The 18,529-nt window shown below is 35.3% G+C and overlaps 3 protein-coding genes across 3 annotated transcripts; 2 read left to right on the top strand and 1 right to left on the bottom strand.

Moving 5' to 3' along the window:
- The first annotated feature begins 716 nt into the window (after window positions 1–716).
- LOC125216411 (bifunctional dethiobiotin synthetase/7,8-diamino-pelargonic acid aminotransferase, mitochondrial) lies at window positions 717–7,212 on the top strand. The gene is made up of 14 exons (XM_048118113.1): window positions 717–1,525; window positions 1,909–2,079; window positions 2,230–2,491; window positions 2,672–2,746; window positions 3,447–3,567; window positions 4,216–4,361; window positions 4,867–4,961; window positions 5,196–5,311; window positions 5,416–5,562; window positions 5,738–5,871; window positions 5,948–6,079; window positions 6,268–6,402; window positions 6,555–6,667; window positions 6,787–7,212. The coding sequence occupies exons 1-14, from the start codon at window positions 783–785 to the stop codon at window positions 6,986–6,988; spliced, it is 2,592 nt and encodes an 863-aa protein (XP_047974070.1). The 5' UTR covers window positions 717–782; the 3' UTR covers window positions 6,989–7,212.
- Window positions 7,213–12,994: 5,782 nt separating this feature from the next.
- Window positions 12,995–13,698, top strand: LOC125211128 (protein SENESCENCE-ASSOCIATED GENE 21, mitochondrial-like). The gene is made up of 2 exons (XM_048110831.1): window positions 12,995–13,171; window positions 13,270–13,698. Exons 1-2 carry the CDS (start codon window positions 13,098–13,100, stop codon window positions 13,481–13,483), a joined length of 288 nt encoding a protein of 95 aa, XP_047966788.1. The 5' UTR covers window positions 12,995–13,097; the 3' UTR covers window positions 13,484–13,698.
- A 1,952-nt stretch (window positions 13,699–15,650) lies between these two features.
- On the bottom strand, window positions 15,651–18,005 carry LOC125211126. The gene is made up of 2 exons (XM_048110830.1): window positions 17,472–18,005; window positions 15,651–16,095 (listed from the first exon to the last, which is right to left on the bottom strand). Exon 1 carries the CDS (start codon window positions 17,959–17,961, stop codon window positions 17,479–17,481), a length of 483 nt encoding a protein of 160 aa, XP_047966787.1. The 5' UTR covers window positions 17,962–18,005; the 3' UTR covers window positions 15,651–16,095; window positions 17,472–17,478.
- Window positions 18,006–18,529: the final 524 nt, after the last annotated feature.

The raw sequence follows: 18,529 nt of genomic DNA, 5'->3' as shown, positions 1-18,529 counted from the left end.
TTGTGATTGAATATGGAACTTAGAATGGGATTGTCTTATTGCAAGTGTTCTGGCTAAAATAAAAAATGCTAACATAACAGTTCGAAAAAATGAGGCTGAAAATAGGAGGCACTATTATGGAACCTAATCCATACTTGCATATTTTGAGACAAAAATATAGATATGGATTAGGTTTGGTTGACTTTGCCAATGTCTAAGACCTTATAGCCAGTGTGATCAGTATTATTGGATTTTACTTTTTTGTTTCTAAGTAGAGTGTCAAAACTTTTTTTAGTTTCTCATAAATTTTTTTATTAGATTTTATATTTTAGAAATTTTTTCGTTCCACATTAATATTTAAAAATATATATTTTTCTTTTCAATTAAAATACAAAACAATATCCCCATATAATCCTATGTTATCACCCAAGCGTGATACTATAAGAACGGAGAGAATATTTTTTTTTTATGGAGTAGTAAATTTTGTATTCGTTGGGAGAAAATTAGGTAAGTGGGAATCTACGAAATATGGTCACCTGAATTTATTGACAAATTAAAGACTTATGCGAGGCATTCTACATAATAGTGAAGTGTCATTTCTAAACCTAATTTAAATATTTTATTGAAGTGTCATTTGTTGATTGAATGAAGCTACACCAAATTTTATTGAGTTACGTACAATAAAATACACGTGGGGCTTTGCATAATCACAAACGAAACAATACGAGATTAAAGTACTCAAATCAACTTGAACGTTTAAACCCTTGTCAGCAGCTTCACTCAGTGACCTCAGGCGGAGCTCAATGGCACCCTACATAGCCATCGTCGCCGCTACACTCCGCCGCACTTCATTCAAACACTCCCATTTCCGCCGCCGCTGCCTCCACTCCGCAATAGACTATCCTCTCTCTCACCCAATTTACACAATTTGGGCTTCCAACACCTCCCTCGGCAAAACCCTCGTCTCCGCCGGTCTTTCCATCTCCTTCCTCTCCCCCTCCTCCTCACCGCCATTTCCCAAGCGGCGATTCATCTATCTCAAGCCAATTCAGACCGGCTTTCCTCATGATTCCGACTCAGCCTTCCTCTACAGAAAATTCTGCCAATTTTACGCTTCCAAATCACTCCCGTTTTCGGTTTTCGCTTCCAATTCCGTTTTCAGGGCCTCCATGCCAGCCGCGAATGAAGTTCTAGGGAACGGTTCCGTGGATGATGGTGGTGAGGTTGGTTGTGGATTGAAGAATTTGCATTGGTATGAGGAGAGGAAATTGCAGGGGACTGAGTGCAATGGAGTAGAGCAGTTTCCAGTGTCGGAGGCCGTTTGTAAGACGCTCTATGCCTGGAAAGAGGCGGTTTCGCCTCATTTAGCTGCGGAGAGGGAAGGCGCAATGGTGTCTGATTCTGAGGTTTTGGATTTGTTGAGAAGATGCTTAGAGAATGATACTGTGGGAACTACAGAAGAGGTTGAAGTTATGACTGTGATTGAGACTGCTGGTGGCGTGGCCAGTCCTGGACCGTCTGGATCTCTTCAGTGTGACCTATATCGGTGCGTCACGCGTGTTTGTTTTATCTGCTTGCTGTTAGCATGCAATAGAATCACACGATTCACATTGTATTAGTGGATGTAGACGGTTTAGGTTTTTGAAATTGAACTTGAATAGTTAATGTGCCTAAGAGATGTATTGCTTATATTTTTATCTATTAATTCATCGTATAAGTTGCACTTTTCATCAGAGATGTCAGCAAGGTGCTATATTATATCGAAAAAATCTTAGAATCAACCGCCTTAAGGTATTAGTCGAAGGTGTGATGGAAAACTTGTATGGAGGTGCACAATTAAGATATTTGTTTTGGATAAATGTATGAGAATAATATATGGCACTATCTTACTCTGTTTTGTATGTTGGTGTTTCTTGTTTGTTGAAGCAGCCCTTTCCGCCTCCCCGGCATTCTAGTTGGGGATGGACGATTAGGTGGTATTTCAGGAACTATATCTGCTTACGAAAGTCTAACACTTCGAGGATATGACATTGCTGCCGTTGTTTTTGAAGATCATGGCCTCATGAATGAGGTTCCATTATTATCATATTTCCGAAACCGGTAATGAACTTCTGCTCATTTTTGTTCTTTAAAATGTTCTACTTAGTCAATGAGAAGTTGTATGTAAACTTGCATGCGATAAGTTCTTGTTGTCCATGTTAAAACCATGTCTTGATTTGCATTCTAAAAAGCATTCTTTGCCTTTCTTAGGGTGCCCGTACTAGTGCTTCCATCTATTCCAAAAGACATGTCAGATGACCTGATCTCCTGGTTCGACAAATCTCAGACAGTCTTCACTTCTCTCAAGGAGATAATGCTCTCAACTTTTCTGGAAAGGACCAAGAGATTGCATGAAATGCCAAAGAAATCATGTGATGCCTTCTGGTGGCCATTCACCCAGCACAAGCTTGTATCTGAGGAAAAAGTTACTGTCATAGATTCACGCTGTGGAGAGAACTTTGCTGTTCTCAAGGTTGGTATTTTTATTCTATAAGTATAGTCTTTCGCTTAGAAATAACGTTATTTAGTTTTACAGAGGATGTCTTTAACTTTCATGTGTATCACAACAAAGACATTCTTAATGCATTGCATTCACACGTTAAATATTACAATTGCTGACCAGGCTTACTTTGCTCACATGGATTTGTTTCAGAGTTCTGATATGATTTCTGAACAATTTGATGCTTGTGCAAGTTGGTGGACACAGGGTCCTGATGCTAACTTGCAGGTCAGTTTTCTATTTCTTGTATCTCACCATAAATGGTTATGATGTAATATAAGAATAAAAGATGCCTCTGGACATGTACTTTGGAAAATGTTTTGGCTGTGTCATGCTTTTGACATCTGAGATCCACTGATCATGCTGAGAATTGTTAGTGCTCATGCCGACTTTTTTTTTGCTTGACATTTGGTGTCACATTTGTCCATCTGAAACCATGAGACATTTTTGTATCATATTTATTTGAAGATAACAAAAAGTACTGATCTTGAAACTCTTATGTCATGAAAGCATAGGTCCTCTTCTGAAGATCTTAAACTAAAATTATACTCCCTCCATTCACCACCTATTTGTACCTTTTGACTGGCACGAGTTCTAATAGTTTGGTTGACTTAATTGATAGAAAGTTTTGTGAGTGGGACAAGGGGTCCCCTAGGTAGAATGTAGATTGTGTTGTGAGTGAGTTTTGTGGTGGGCCCAACAATGGCATAAGTATTTTGTAAATAGTGGACAAAGAAGGTTGAAAGCTCAGATCTGATGTACATTACTATTAATGGATGTGGCAATTTTTTTGTGGATGGACCAAGAAGGAAATTGTGACAAATAGGTGGTAAACAGTAAATATAATTTATTTTTGAATCAGTAAAAATTGTGGCATATTTTTGTTGGATCTTCAGCTGCATTACCCCCTGTTTTTAGGCGCTTACAGATTGAACTTGCTAAAGATATGGGCTACACTGCTGCAAGGTATGGGCATGTAATGTTTCCAGAGAATGTATATGAGCCAGCCCTCAAATTAGCTGAGCTTTTGCTTGAAGGCGTAGGAAAAGGCAAGTGCACATTTTGTTGTTTTTCTTGTATATTTTGGGTTTGCACTTTGCACACAGAAAGGCTGTTGGTTCAGTAATATGTTTGCAAGCATGTAACCAGTACTTAATGATGCATTACAACATTCTTCTGCTATGGAGCTCCTTTATTTTGGTGGGGGGCATTTTAAGATTTTGCACAGCTAAATATACGGATAACTGTCAAAATAGAATCACTTTACTTAATTTTGTAGTAAAATATTTTGAACATTTGTACCATCTTGTATTGTGTGTTTCAGTTCAATTCTGAATTCCACTGGTGATAGGGAATTTGGTGTCAATTGCTCATGTTGAAATATAGAGGACAATGATTTGCCTCTCTTTCACACTTCATAGCTCTAGAAAATATAAATGCTTTTACTCGTGTATTTGGAGTTGGACTGCTTCATTTTGGAAGTTAATACATGAATTTTGTCAACGTGCTGTACTGAAATACCATTTACATCCATGATTGGATACTTCCAAGGACTCTGTGATGCTTCATTCTTGTTCATAAATCATATGGTCTGAGTTTTCTATGTGGTGGCATATGTGATGATTTTGTGCTTTGACTTGTGGTTCTACTCGAGAAATTGCATGTTCCTCTGTGCTAACTTAGAGTCATGACCTCAGGATGGGCATCTCGAGTGTACTACTCTGACAATGGGTCTACAGCAGTAGAAATTGCTCTCAAAATGGCATTTCGCAAGTTCTTGTCCAATCATGAAATGCTCCCGGAAAATGTGAGCTCTGATGATGGAAATTACAGGGATCTCAAGGTGAGTCCGACCACTAATAATACTTCCTCCGTCCATAAGAGTATGCTCACTCTTTATGGTCACGAGTTTAACAAAGTTGGTTAATGTTGATTTTGAGTGGAGAAAGGGTCCCACTTGTTGTTGTTAAAAGAAAAGGGGTGTGGGGATAGTTTCTAATAATTGAATGAGCACACTCTTGTGGGACAGAGGAAGTATATATTGCTCAATCCGATCTAGTTATCTCTCTCTCTCTCTCTACCGAAAATCATTTTATGACCAAGTGTGTATGTTTTTACGTAGTTGTGTTTAATGTTTATTTTTGCTCTTCCCATTTGGTGGTGAGTGAGTTCAGTGTCCAGCTTCCTTTTGTGTGAATCAATCATCAGCATTTCCTCGAGATGCTTTGTGGTTGGGTTATGTGCTTAATGAAATGAAACATACATGGACATTACTAATTTCAGTTAAATAATTTCTACTGACCTGCATTTGGAAGTATAATCTGGACTTTATGTTTGCAATGGACTAGGTTTTAGCTCTTAGAGGATCGTATCATGGTGATACTTTAGGTGCTATGGAAGCCCAGGCACCTTCTTCGTATACTGGTTTTCTCCAGCAACCCTGGTATGGTGTTTTTAATGTAAACATGCACATGGTATTTTATTTCTATGCATGTTGTTTCTTTCTAGTTTGCTATGACATACTTCTCAATCCAATTTCATAGCTATCCTTTCCCTGTCGAATCTTATTCTGCTTTACCTAATCTTTTTCCAATCCACATTGGAATTCTGTAGCATCCATTCGGTACATATCATGTCGAATTTTGTTTTCTAATAGTAGATCACGGATTTTTGTCAGGTATACTGGAAGGGGTCTCTTTCTAGATCCACCAACAGTTGCTCTGTATAGTGGCACATGGAAAGTTTCCCTCCCTCAGAAGATGCAGTCAGTGATATCCGGTCGTGAAAGCCTGTGTAAGTGAAGCAGTTCAGTGCTGTATAACCAATCACTCATTTTATAAGAGTTCTCTCTCTTCCATTTTATTCTTCTTCTAGGTAATTCTTGTTTACTTTTGTAGCTTTCAGTTCACGTGATGAAATTTTCAAGAGAAGCCGAGATGGTTCAGGTCTTGCAAGCCTTTACACTTCCTCCATATTACAAGAGTTGGAATTGCTCTCAGATAGTAGCGCGCTTTCCCACATTGGAGCATTGATAGTTGAACCAGGCAAGAGACTACTTCAAAAATAACAAAATATTTCCTGTCAGAACATGAATGTGGAAACTAGTACGCCTTTGATATGAAGTCTGTTAATCTAGCCTCTCTGATTGTGTGCACTCCTACGTGTTGATCTTGTAAGAAGTTAGCAAGATTCATAAGCTTTTAAACACAATAATTACAGTTGTACAGGGTGCCGGTGGGATGCAAATGATTGATCCATTGTATCAGCGCACACTTGTTATGGAATGCAAACGTCGAAAAATTCCAGTGATATTTGATGAGGTCTTCACAGGATTCTGGCGCCTTGGAAGAGAGGTCAGTTGGCAAACTTATTCTGTACATTCTTACTTTCAGTTAGCATTTTATGCAAGTGGGTCAACAATTCTTGCAGACTGCAGCTGAAATGCTCTATTGCGAGCCGGACATTTCCTGTTTTGCAAAGCTGATGACCGGTGGCATCATACCCTTGGCTGCTACATTAGCTTCTGAGGATACCTTTGAAGCATTTACTGGAGATTCTAAGGTAGTTATGCATCATCTAGTCAACAAACATATGTTGGTAATGTTTTTTTTTTTTTCTTTTTCTTTTTCTTTTTCTGGGTATTCATCAGAAGCTGGTGCAAGAAAACTTTACTTCCGTATAAATCTATTGTTACTGACAAATAGGTTAGTTACTGAATGGACACTCCCAAATGTTACCTTTAATTTCAGCTCAAGGCACTTCTGCATGGGCATTCATATTCTGCACATGCCATGGGGTGTGCGGCTGCAGTTAAATCTATCCAATGGTTTAAGGACTGTAACACGAACATTAATCTGATACCCGAGTCAAGATTGCTTCAGGAGGTAACTAGCAGTTTCCATCAATAAAACTTTGATTATACAGTACATGATGTTTGCTTCACAACCCGAGAGACCCTCTCTTCCATTTTACACCTGGACCATACTCACCGGCATTTCTAGGCTACTCCATCCCTGATAATGCTTTCCCTCCACAGGTGTGGGATGCGGAACTAGTGGTGCGTATCTCATTGCTTCCGGCTGTTCATAGAGTGGTATCGCTGGGGACGCTCTGCGCCATTGAAATTCAAGCCGAAGGCTCCAATGCTGGGTATTTACTCTCTTCGCCTGCACTACTACTCCACTGCAGATTTTAAGCCACTTCTCTCGAAACTTGTAACGTTATCGACTCTGTTTTAAAAAAGAAATCTGTGGGGTGCATGATTTCAGGTATGCTTCAACGTATGCATCTTCGCTCCTGCAGATGCTCCGAGCAGACGGCATATACATGCGGCCACTGGGTAATGTTGCCTACCTTATGTGCGGCCCTTGTACGCCTCGGGACACGTGCCGCCACCTCCTTGACAAAGTATACTCTAGAATTCACGAGTTCGGCCAACAAAAAGAAGATCATCAGGCCTCTGCAGCGTGAGTGTGTTAGTTTGTTGATGTTTTTTTTTTTTTTTGCCAAAAGCATGGATACCAATGTTTTGACTTCCAGATTCATTGTTTTGGACCTATATCTTCGAGGTCCCAATTTTTTATGTATCAGTAGGTAGCATTTAGGAAAATGTTTTGATTAAGTAGTAGTAATACTGTACTCATGTACTGCCTGGGAGCTTAGTTGAAAGTATTTATAACTCCACTCTCCAGCAATCATAATTCCAGAGTTAGGGTCGTTGAAAAATCCAGGATTACTTTTTATCATGTCAGTTCAATCTTCTCATGAACCTGAATCTTGGATACTCCAAAGCCTCCAATCATTCTTGCTGGATCAACAAATAATAACCTACACATCATTCCACTAACACTACCTATCACTTACTTTTTCTCCTTCTTTCTTACTTTTTTCCTTCTCTCTTACTTTACCAATTTGACATTAAAACCCGTGTCATACACAAATACACTAATTGCTCTATTTTTTGTGGACGAAGAGAGTATATTTTTTCTAAAATGAGTGCTCAAATGAAACGCCCCTACTACAAGGAGTAATTTTCTTAAACGAATTGTAGTAAAAAAAGCTTTTTACCATCAATTTTATATGCTCTATGCCTCTATCCATCAATGAAAAATCTGTGTAAATAAGTTTCACAAATACTCTTTATCTTAGTGAATTTAAGAATGTTTGGAACTAAACTTTTTTTTCCATTATTTGGAGTAATTACGTAGTTTGTGATGATTTGATTTTAATTATTAAGGATGGAATTATATTACGATGAAAGTATTTAATACAATGGAGTATTGGACTACATAGTAGTATATGTTAGGGAGAATAAAATAAATAAATGCTCCTATTCAGCATCAAAATAGGGTAAATATAGTAATTTATCACTAATTTTTATTCCATTTGACACGTCAAATATTGTTCCTTCTTCCAATGCTAGAGATATATACAAAAAAAAAAAAAAGAGAGAGAAAACAGATCTTCTGTTCATTTTCTTCCCCCACGACGCCTCGCCATCCTCTTTCTTCATTCCTCTTTTCGCATAATTCTCTCGGCCTCTTCTCCACTTCGCCGCCCAAATCTTGTGTTCTCCATCTTAACTCTACTTTCAATTTTAGAAAATCGGGCGGCGGGATTCGCTGGCCCTTGGGGCGGAGACTGGTAGGAGGATGACTATGTAATGGGGAGTCTGGCTCTGGGGCTGGCCAAGCCCCCGTTGGCGCGGGGGCTTGTCCCCACGTAGTTCCGTCGCTGTATACTCCTACTACTCCCTCTATTTTAAGATGAGTTATTTTTATAATTTTTAAAAGTTCGTTGAGTCATTTTCCAATATGGTAGGAGTAATAAGTAACTCATTTTTCATTTTCTACTTAATTCTATTTCTTACTTTCTCTCTCTCCATTTAATACACGGATCATTCTTTTCATAAACTGATGCTAAAAAGAATCACCTCAATTATGACATAATGGAAGGAATAATAAATGTCAAAAATCTCAAATTTTGTAAAAAAAATATATTATGGTCCGAGGTTTTAGATGAAAAGAATATAGGCGATTCATTGCTTCATCGTTAAATTCTCAATCTCAAACCATAATTAAATTTTCTTTAGAAGTTTGGGAATTTTTAGTTGAAGACTTTTTTCAAAAAGAATCACATAAAGTCCTATTGATAATACGGTAAAGACGATGCGTCATTTCGTCTGATCCACAATTTTGGAATACTTCTCAAAATATCACAAATAATAGTTTTTTTTTTTTAAATACACATAGGCTGAGGATAAATTTTTCCGAATTTACTAAAATTGATTCACGGTATAAAATTTGGTTTCTAAATTTGGTTTCTACTCCATCACTAATTTAAAAAGGAGAATAAGAACGGTATAATATTTTATGCTATTAACTTGCAAACAACAAATTTGCTAATCACGAGAACTATATTTAATTAAGAAGCTTAATCATAGAGCTCGGAATCTTTTTCCTTTATACGTCACTTATTTATTAATATTCACATAACTTACAATATGATCATTTTAATAAATACCAATAGAAAGAGAAAACAATGAATGCGTGCAAATTATAAAAAAGTATTGATAGTTGTTTATGAACCACATAAAGAGAAAAAAGGAGTGGAGTATAAAATATCTACTATATTAGTAAGTATAATGTAAGGTTGTCTTTGTGTATAAATATTTTATTAATTATTTTAGAATTGTTGCCGCTTTCACAAACATTATTGATGATTGGTAGACTAGAGGTCTGCTTATACTATATATTACTCCTACTCCTACTATTTATTAAAAAAAAGTGACGAGACACGTTTGTGGAGAGTATGATTAGGCTTAATTTGTGGTCACACAACACGATAAACCTGAGGTTGAGATTTCATCTTTTTAACTTTTTTGCGTGCATAACGTGATTTTAGGTACCTTGCTCTGTCTCCCACATACATTTTTTATGGGAGAGACACTTATAATTTGAAAGCGATACTCTAATGAATTAAATAACAAATTGGGTTAATACGTTGCTTCAATATAATGGAGTATATAATCTTATGCAATATGCATGTTCTCATAAAGTGACTTAATAAGTGTATGCATTTTTTTGGAATATGTGGGGTAAAAATGTTACTACCATTTGATTTATGTTCATTTTTATGAGATCGTTATTTATTTTTTGTAGATCCACGTGACCATGTGAATAGCACATGTAATTCCTTTTATTTTTTGTAAATCCACGTGAAAAAACTTAATGACGTGCGAGTTATACTTTTATATATTAATTTTATAATAAAATATATGAGAATAAGTTAGTTGAATGTGGGGTGCATTACTAAAAATAATAAAGTGAAAGACGACAAATTTTGAGGGACATACCAAAATTGAAATAAGTGACAAATTTTTAGGGACGGACGGAGGGAATATAATGTACCCCATTCTTCCCATAAAAATAAAGATATTTGGGATGATATGTTTTAATGTATAATTAATAAAATAAGATAAAAATAAAAAGAAGAAGTATGTAATCACACTATTGTTAATGGAGAGTGAGAGGAGGGCAACTTATTAATGAGAAAAAAGTTATCAAAAATAGATAAAAGCTTATTTTTATGGTATAAATTAAAATGAAAAAAGTCTTTATTTTTATGTGACAAGAGTGTAAAATTTTTCATGAGTCTTTGTATATAAAGTAGATGATTTCCTTACATACTCCATTATTTAGAAGCTTAGTAATCGAATTACAAGAAAAGACAAAGAAGAAAAGAGAAAAAGGAGGTGCAATATAAATGTGATGGTACATGTGGTGTGCATAAAATTATAATTACGATTATTTACAAGAATATATTATACTACTATTTGTTTTCTCGTGGTAAGGAAACAAAGGCAATTAGAAAAGTCTAAAATGGTGGAGCGTGAATGCACCCGCCCACGAGAATCATACCTTGACCTCGCTAGACCAGCGATTCTAGAACGAAACAAAAATCAATAACGCGTTTCTCTTCTAAAATATATACCTATTTTTTGAGCTTTACAATTAATTATAGCTTAGTTGATGTTAACGTAGAAGTGCGTTTACCTTCGTGTCGGATGCACTCCATATGAAATAGCTATGTTAGTGCTGATTGACAAAACTCTTTTTGTGGAGCTAGTACTTGGATGATCAAAACTCCCCCAAATTGATCCATGCAAACAAAAAAAAAATGATTTTGTATCTTCCCCAAACCACTGAACTATGACTTATCTTTTAAGAACTTATTTATTTACTTAATTTAGTTGTTCTCAATTACTTTATTAACATTTGATTTTATTACCAGGCCGGTCCTAAACTTATTCTCCCAATACTAGCAAATTACTCAAACGTATAAATTTATAGAGTGAACTACATAAAAAGTTTCTAACGTTTTCATTTGTGTCACTGCAGGCCCCTAACAAAAAAAAATATCGTCAGACAATCCTAACCTTAAATATAATCACATATCGTGTATTTGTAGCCATTTTTCGGACCAAAATGCCCAAATGCCTTAAAGGGCGTTTTTGGAAATCCTAAATTCGCTGACATATGAATTATGTCACATTTCTGTCAGCAACTTCTTTGTGATATCCTAATAAGTTTTGGTACTTCATACGTGATTAAAGTTTTGTCAATATTTCTACAGAAAAAAAAAAAAAAAAACTTCTTAATCCCTCTATTTCTAGTTAGTGGTAACAATATGGAGTACTACTTATATCATGTAGGAGATTCATTGAGAAACAACCAAAAAATATAGAAAAATGAAGTTATTTATGAAATAAAATCTGAATCAATAATACATAGAATAAAAAATAGTATTTCATATTTAATCAAATGATACAATAATTATTTTCTTGAAAACACGGACATTTAAAATATTATTTCATTATATATCATGGAACTAATTTGTTAATCTAGGCCTAACTTTAAGACGATTTTATATTTATTGATATTTTACTAAAAAATTTAATTTAGTTCCAACTGAAATTTTTAACATCATATGAATATATAGGGTTTATTAATAATAGTATCTGAAATTAAGACAATGGAAATTTATAAATTAATACTGCAAAATTGGATACTTTCATAATAAATAAAATTGATCGATAAATCAAGGTAAAAAAACAAATAAAAATCAAGGGAAATACAAAATATTAAAAAAATATCAGAAAATGAGCCTTATAAGGAAGAAAGGGTCTCATTTTATTATTTTCATATTAATTAATGCGGTTAATGATAAATATGTATATTATAAAAAAAATAGAAAGTGTGAATAATAATAAAATTTTAATTACGTATGAAGTACCAGAACTTATTAGAAAATTACATAAAAAGTTTATGACAAAAATGTCTCAGAAATCACATGTCAATAATATAGTAGAATGACAAAAATACCCTTTTAGGGCGTAAGGGCATTTTAGTCAGAAAAAATAAGATATGTGACTATATTTAAGATTAGGGTTGTCTGCAATATTTTTATTTGTTAGGGGTCTGCAGTGACACAAACGTAAACATTAGGGATTTTTATGTAGTTTACTCAAATTTATAAATGTAAATTGGCGCAAAAGCAGTTAAATGTATTAGAACAATATCATAATATTAAGCGCCAATTGCAACGACATCGTTTTGCTAAGTCAGCTTCTAAATTTCAGAAAATATAAAGTTCTTATAGTTGATGTTTTTTATAACTAATACTCCCTCCGTCCCGGCTAAGATGACACATTCCTTAGCCGGCACGGGGTTTTAGGAGTAATTGGTTAATGTGTTTAATTGGAGAGAGAAACGGTGAGTGGAAGTATTAAAATAGAGAGAGAATGAAAGGTGAATATTTTAATAGGGGTGAGAAAAAGTGGTTGAGTGTATTAATTGGAGAGAGAAAATTTCCAAATAAGGAAATGTGTCATCTTGGTTGGGACAAACTAAAAAGGAAAACGTGTCATCTTAAGCGAGACGGAGGGAGTATTTAATTCAACTTCACTACATGAATTGTTTGTCGCGGGAAATTTTTTACAGCAAAAATAAGAGCTTTCGTATTGTTTTCAATTTTAAAACTTTTTTGACATTCCAAAATTCATTTCGATTTTTGGTGGACCATCAATTGTTAATAACAGCAAAATCATATTCCAAATATTTTAGCTAAAAAAATATGGGTTATTGCAATTATTTTCGGTTAATCGGCTAACTGATATAATTATGGATTTGGACTAATTTCGTAATCGATTAATCAACTAGTATTCACTTTGTTATAATTTTGTTAGTAGTAATTTATACTCACTCCATAATATCTCATTTTTTCTTTAATGTCTCATTTTTATTTTTGGCAATTAAATTGTACACAACAGAAATGAAGAAAAGTACACATTGACCGGGTGTCAACGAGGGCAAGAAGCAAATTGTATTTCCAATTGACGCGGCCCGCCCAATTTTGCTTTTTCTTTCTTTGAATTTTCCCTTCCCATTTCTCTATAAATATGGCGGCTCTCTTCCTCACTGCAACATCAATTCATAACCCTAGGGCACCTCCCTCCCACAAATATATCCATATCTTATTAGATAAAAAAAAATCAGCTGTATTTCCAAATCTTGAAAAAATGGCACGTTCTTTCTCCAACGTTAAAACCGTCTCTTCCTTCGTCGGGAACCAAATCTCCGCCTCTCTTGCCAGGTTCGTTATCAGATTTAATCAGAAACGAAGATTCTATGAAAAAACGCATTTGAATTGGAACATTATTGATTAAATTAAGTTTTGATTAATTGAAACAGGAGGGGATACTCTGCTGCGTCGCAGGCGCAGGGGGTGGGCCGGGTTGTTGGGGCACCGAATGTGATGCTGAAGAAGGGATCGGAGAAGGCAGGGGAGAGCGCATGGGTGCCCGACCCGCTTACCGGATACTACACACCCGAATCTAATGCGAAGGAGCTTGACCCGGCGGAGTTGAGAAAGATGCTCATCAGGAGCAAGAACAATGCTAAATGAACCCATCGAGACGGCGTGGTCTCGTTTGGCCCGGCCCGGCCCGCGATAGATGAACACCATAGATTTTTTATTGAATTTAAGCACAAATTGCCTGCTCATATTGCTCATCGTTCCTGCTATTATTATTAGTTATTACTGTGTTCAAATGGATCTGTATTTTCGTTGCTATGTTATTATTATTAAAATATAGTATTATAATTCAATATTTTGATCAATTTTACTTTTCATGTTCTACAAGTTTCCTTATTATTTACTCCTACTATTGTTTCGTGTGAAACCTTTAGGTTAAAGTGAGATAACTTTGCCTTTTGTTTTCAATTGTTTTTACGCGTAAATAATCTCATAACGGTTCTAGTAAGCACTTCGTCATTTCTACAATAAGAGTCACATTTTGTCATTTCAGCTCGTTCAATAATAAGATTCACATTTTACTTTTACTATAAATAGTAAATATATCTCACATTCAACTAAATCACTCCACTTACATTATATTATAAAATCAATATAAAAAATAGATCTCATATACTAACTTTTGCAACCTACTTTTATCCTATTATGGGATGGAAGAAGTATAATTCTACTACGTCCTAGTTCAATGTTCACAATAATGAATTTAGTAGTGGTGGATCCAAGATCCAAAAACAGAGAGGGCAGAATATATATAAGTATTAGCTTAATTTAGTGTGGACGTGACTATTATTTCGGTGTTCGGAGCGACGCCGGAGGTAAACGAAGTGGGTGGACATGGTAATTTTAGGCCTCGATAAAGGAAAATTAGTCGCACGGACCCCCACCCGATCCCCTAGTAGTAAATTTAGAGACATAACATAGGTCGCAACGAATATCGAGGGAATTGAAGTTAGTTTAAGGCTCTAAGCACCACTAAGAATATGATAATAGTATTCTGCTTTGTGAGCAGCGTAACTACCTAACAAAATAAAACGAGATTAAATGATGGAATAAAATTAGGTAAATAGCCAATCTACAAAATATAATGGCCTCGACATCTCATCATGCAGTTATGGACAAATTAAAGAGTGACAATGCATTCGACTTATTATCGAGGTGTCATTTCTTAATTCAACGAAGCTAAACCTATTTTTCATAGAATAATAACTTTAGTATTTAAAGTAAACAACTCTCGTTATTCAATGATATTATGATTCTTAATTATTTCCCTAAATACACGTGTTGCAATGTAGGACTTTCTCATAATCACAAACCAAGAGATTGTGGATTTGTGGTTATTTGATAGAGATGTATAATGTGAAAAAATATTTAATCTCGTATTTTTATAAATAGAATATGAGATTAATATAAAATGGTGCATAAAATTTGTAAGCGGTAAGTTATTCGGATTATATTAAAAATCGTGTACGTACATATTTACATATATATTCACATTTTTGTATAAAAAGCTAAAGAGCAAAGTCGTTTTAATTGGACATGGACTATAAGCTAATAGTAGAGTATATTATTAAAGCTATATACCTTAAACTTGAATTTCATTAGCATGTTAGGTTGGTTTAGTTTTTATACGGTACTCCCTCCGTCCGCCATTAGGAGTCTCATTCCTTGGCGGCACGTGTTTTAAGAAATGTTAAGAAAAGTTGTTGGAAAAAAGTTAGTGAAATAGAGATATTACTTGTATTATTGTATATATTAGTTTTATTTGAAATGTGAGTGGGATGAGTTAGTTGAATGTGAGACCCTATTATCATTTATGGTAAAAATGAACCGCGACTCCTATTCACGGACGGACTAAAATGAAAAAACGGGACTCTTATTTGCGGACGGAGGGAGTATAAAACAAAACAAAAAAAATATTGCCCTCTAACTACTTGGTCTTCTAGACTTCTAGTGTAAATTTGGCGTTTGCATGAGTCACGTTACTCATATGTAGTAAACATACAATGTCCACTCAAATTAGTAATTAGTAAATTACAGTTTTCTCTTCTGAATAATTTAAATTACAATCACAATTCATAGATACTTATCATGAGCAATAATATCTTGTTCACTCAACATTTAGTAGACATACAAAGTCCACTCCACCGATTAATTTCCTACACAATGTTGCATAAGAGCATCATTATGTCTCTTGACACTATTAATACACTTACACAGTAAACTATGATTTGATATTAGCAAAGTGGTATATCTTGAGTTAGAAAGCGACGCAGTATTTTGTATTCATTGAAACAACTGTCTGAGCTACGTACGAAGTTAGAGCCCAGCATCAAATTTCATTGAATTTTACATATTAAATCGATAATTAAACTGTTTGACCCCATTGATTGGCCTTTTGCCTGCTAAGCAAGATAAGGGTAAATGGATAGGAGGTCAGAGAAATTCAAATTTCTGACCAGATCGATGCTACAAAAGTGTCTGCATTTTTTCACCTTTTCATGCTCCAATCTCGAATTTCATTTTCGGAATGCATAAGCATCATTTAACTACTCGTATGAATCAACAAACTGAAGTATGATGGAAAGATGATTTCTTCTGGTGAAAATACCACTCCCTGTCCATCAAAATCGAATTGGAGTATCTTTCCACAGAGAAGTTGTGGTCATAGATTATTTTTGTAAGTATCCCAATCAGAGCTAATCCTGCAAATCATCACAGAAGATACAGAAAAAGAGGATTAATAAAAGGGTGACCTTAGAGACTAAACTATGTAGTCGAAAAGATCACGGTTCCATCTAAAATCATGCTCAGACGACTTAAATTGCTTAAAAAGATAGAACAAAGAGGACATGACAACTGATCACCTAAAGCAGAGAGAGGAGATTCACTGTTCATAGAGTTGCGAAATGTAACACTTAAAAGAGTGATAAAAGTCTGTTACAAGTTTCTATTCATACTGATAGAACTGATGAAGTAACACACTGGCATGTTCTGATACTAAAGGAAAATCACTACACTGACTGCACTTCATTATTCACCTTATATACAATTTTAGAAAAATATATAATAAAGCACACAACTGCAGATAATCATGATAAGATTATGATCCATAACATAGCCAGCAGATAATAATAGTGGGATAAGGCAGTAAGGCACAAATGCACAATCAAGCTATTTGCACAAAATAACAAGTAGAAGACCAGTTATCAAATTTAGATATTCAAATGGTTCATTATTTCCATAACCACCGAAATTTGTCTGCCTCTTGGTTTATATAGCTATTTGATGCTGTATAATGGATCACCACAGCTGAGTAGAAGCGGTGCATGACCTTCTCATATAATCCACAAATGCAAAAACTGACTAAAAGTGAGGCTAACAAAGGTTGAAGTGTGAAATTCATCAGAACCTGCAGTAGCTATGGATGGTTTTTCACTAAAACAAGGCTGTTTTGCCTTTCACTAGGCCTATTCATAAAATTATTGTCTTGTTAACGAAGCACAATTGCACTCTCCAAATTCTCTCCGACTAGAATTATCGATTGACCCCCTAAGCATCCAAATCCCAATGCACAACGTTTTGCTCTTTCTGTTTTGCTGAATACTCTTGTTCTTGTACAGCTCTTTGAAGCTTGCTCTTAGAGTAATCCTCATGGAACACCTAGTGGATTTGGGAAAACTACAATTTTCAAATGACTCCAGAACTTCAGTGCTTGGTTTAACTATCAACAATTCATTGAAATCAATGTTTCTAGCTCTCTGTTCAATCCAGAATTACTCATGCTTTCTGCTCTCATCCAGAATTAACCAAACCACCACTAATTTGCACACCTAATAGCATACAGGACCATATCTACATATCAATGATCCCATTGTTTATTAGCAACTGATAGTGAAGATGATCAGCAGAGAACATTACTCAACCCTAACTCAATGCCACTCAAATAGCCTCAAACAATGCGTGAACACAATGAATAAGCAAAGTGAAATTGAGCACAACAATCTTCATGCTATCATACACTATTAATTTTATCACCAGTTAAACACAAAGTAAGCAAAAAATCCTAAATCAATTATACCTCGATTTTAAATCGAAGAAACAAGAGAATCACTCGTAAGATCCTCCCCGTCGAGGCCATTGCAATCCAATCCACAGCCACATTGGGGACAGATAAAGAAATTATCAATCGCAAAGCCTGCGGATGCAATCCCAACGGAAAATTCGAGCTTATCACCGTTTTTCCTGACCTCGACAATGCTCAACCATACAAACAGCACTTTGACTTGAACGCCAGATAAATTAGTGAGCTTATCTTTACGTATGTAGCCGCTGATGACAGATTTGTAGTTGAGCTGATACGAGCCTTCCAAAGAGAAACTGCAGGAACCGTTGATATAGGCGTTGAATTTTCCGGTTGAATCGTCCAAATCGTAGAGTGTTACACCCTTTGGGAGGATACCGATAGGGAAACCGTAGGATTGGATTGCATCGTACGCCGTGGGAGCGGCGCCGCCTGATAGGAAGAGGAGCGAGAGAACGGCGATCGACGTTTGGATATTCCACTGCATTCTGCTAATTCTCAATCTCACAATTTTATGGATTTCAATTTAACATTTGTTTCTTCACTTAAATTATTAAACAATTAAATACGGATATTGATCTTAAAAATTACTGCGAATGCTAAATAGGAGTATAAAGCCTAACAAGAATTAGTGGGCTCTAATTATGAGTTTCTTGGCACGATGGAATGGAATGGTGGAATGAAATGTGATTCCTACTTTTATTTTATTCATAATGAATGAGTGAATGGATGAAAATGCAAAAGAAATCCAAGAAAATGGACATTTCATTCCTATATTCGTTCCATTTCAACCTTCATTCCATTCCGCTCCCATTTCATTCAATTATACCAAGCAAAATGGAACCTTCATTCCATTCCATCCTCATTTCATTCCATCGTACCAAGCATGAATATGTTGTGTTAGATGGAAAGCCAACACAACTCTTGAATTATTTACTGTATTATTTTTTTAAATAAAATGTGCAATTTATGCTAAAAAAAAGATTATATTCGGATCTGGTTGAAAAAATTATAATCCATTAAATTATAAACTTTAAAAATTACTTCTAGAATTT

The sequence above is a fragment of the Salvia hispanica genome, chromosome 3 (assembly GCF_023119035.1).
Source record: "Salvia hispanica cultivar TCC Black 2014 chromosome 3, UniMelb_Shisp_WGS_1.0, whole genome shotgun sequence".
Classification (NCBI taxonomy): Eukaryota; Viridiplantae; Streptophyta; class Magnoliopsida; order Lamiales; family Lamiaceae; genus Salvia; species Salvia hispanica.
The sequence above is the reverse complement of the archived record's forward strand: the minus strand, read 5'-3'. Positions and strand labels throughout refer to the sequence as shown.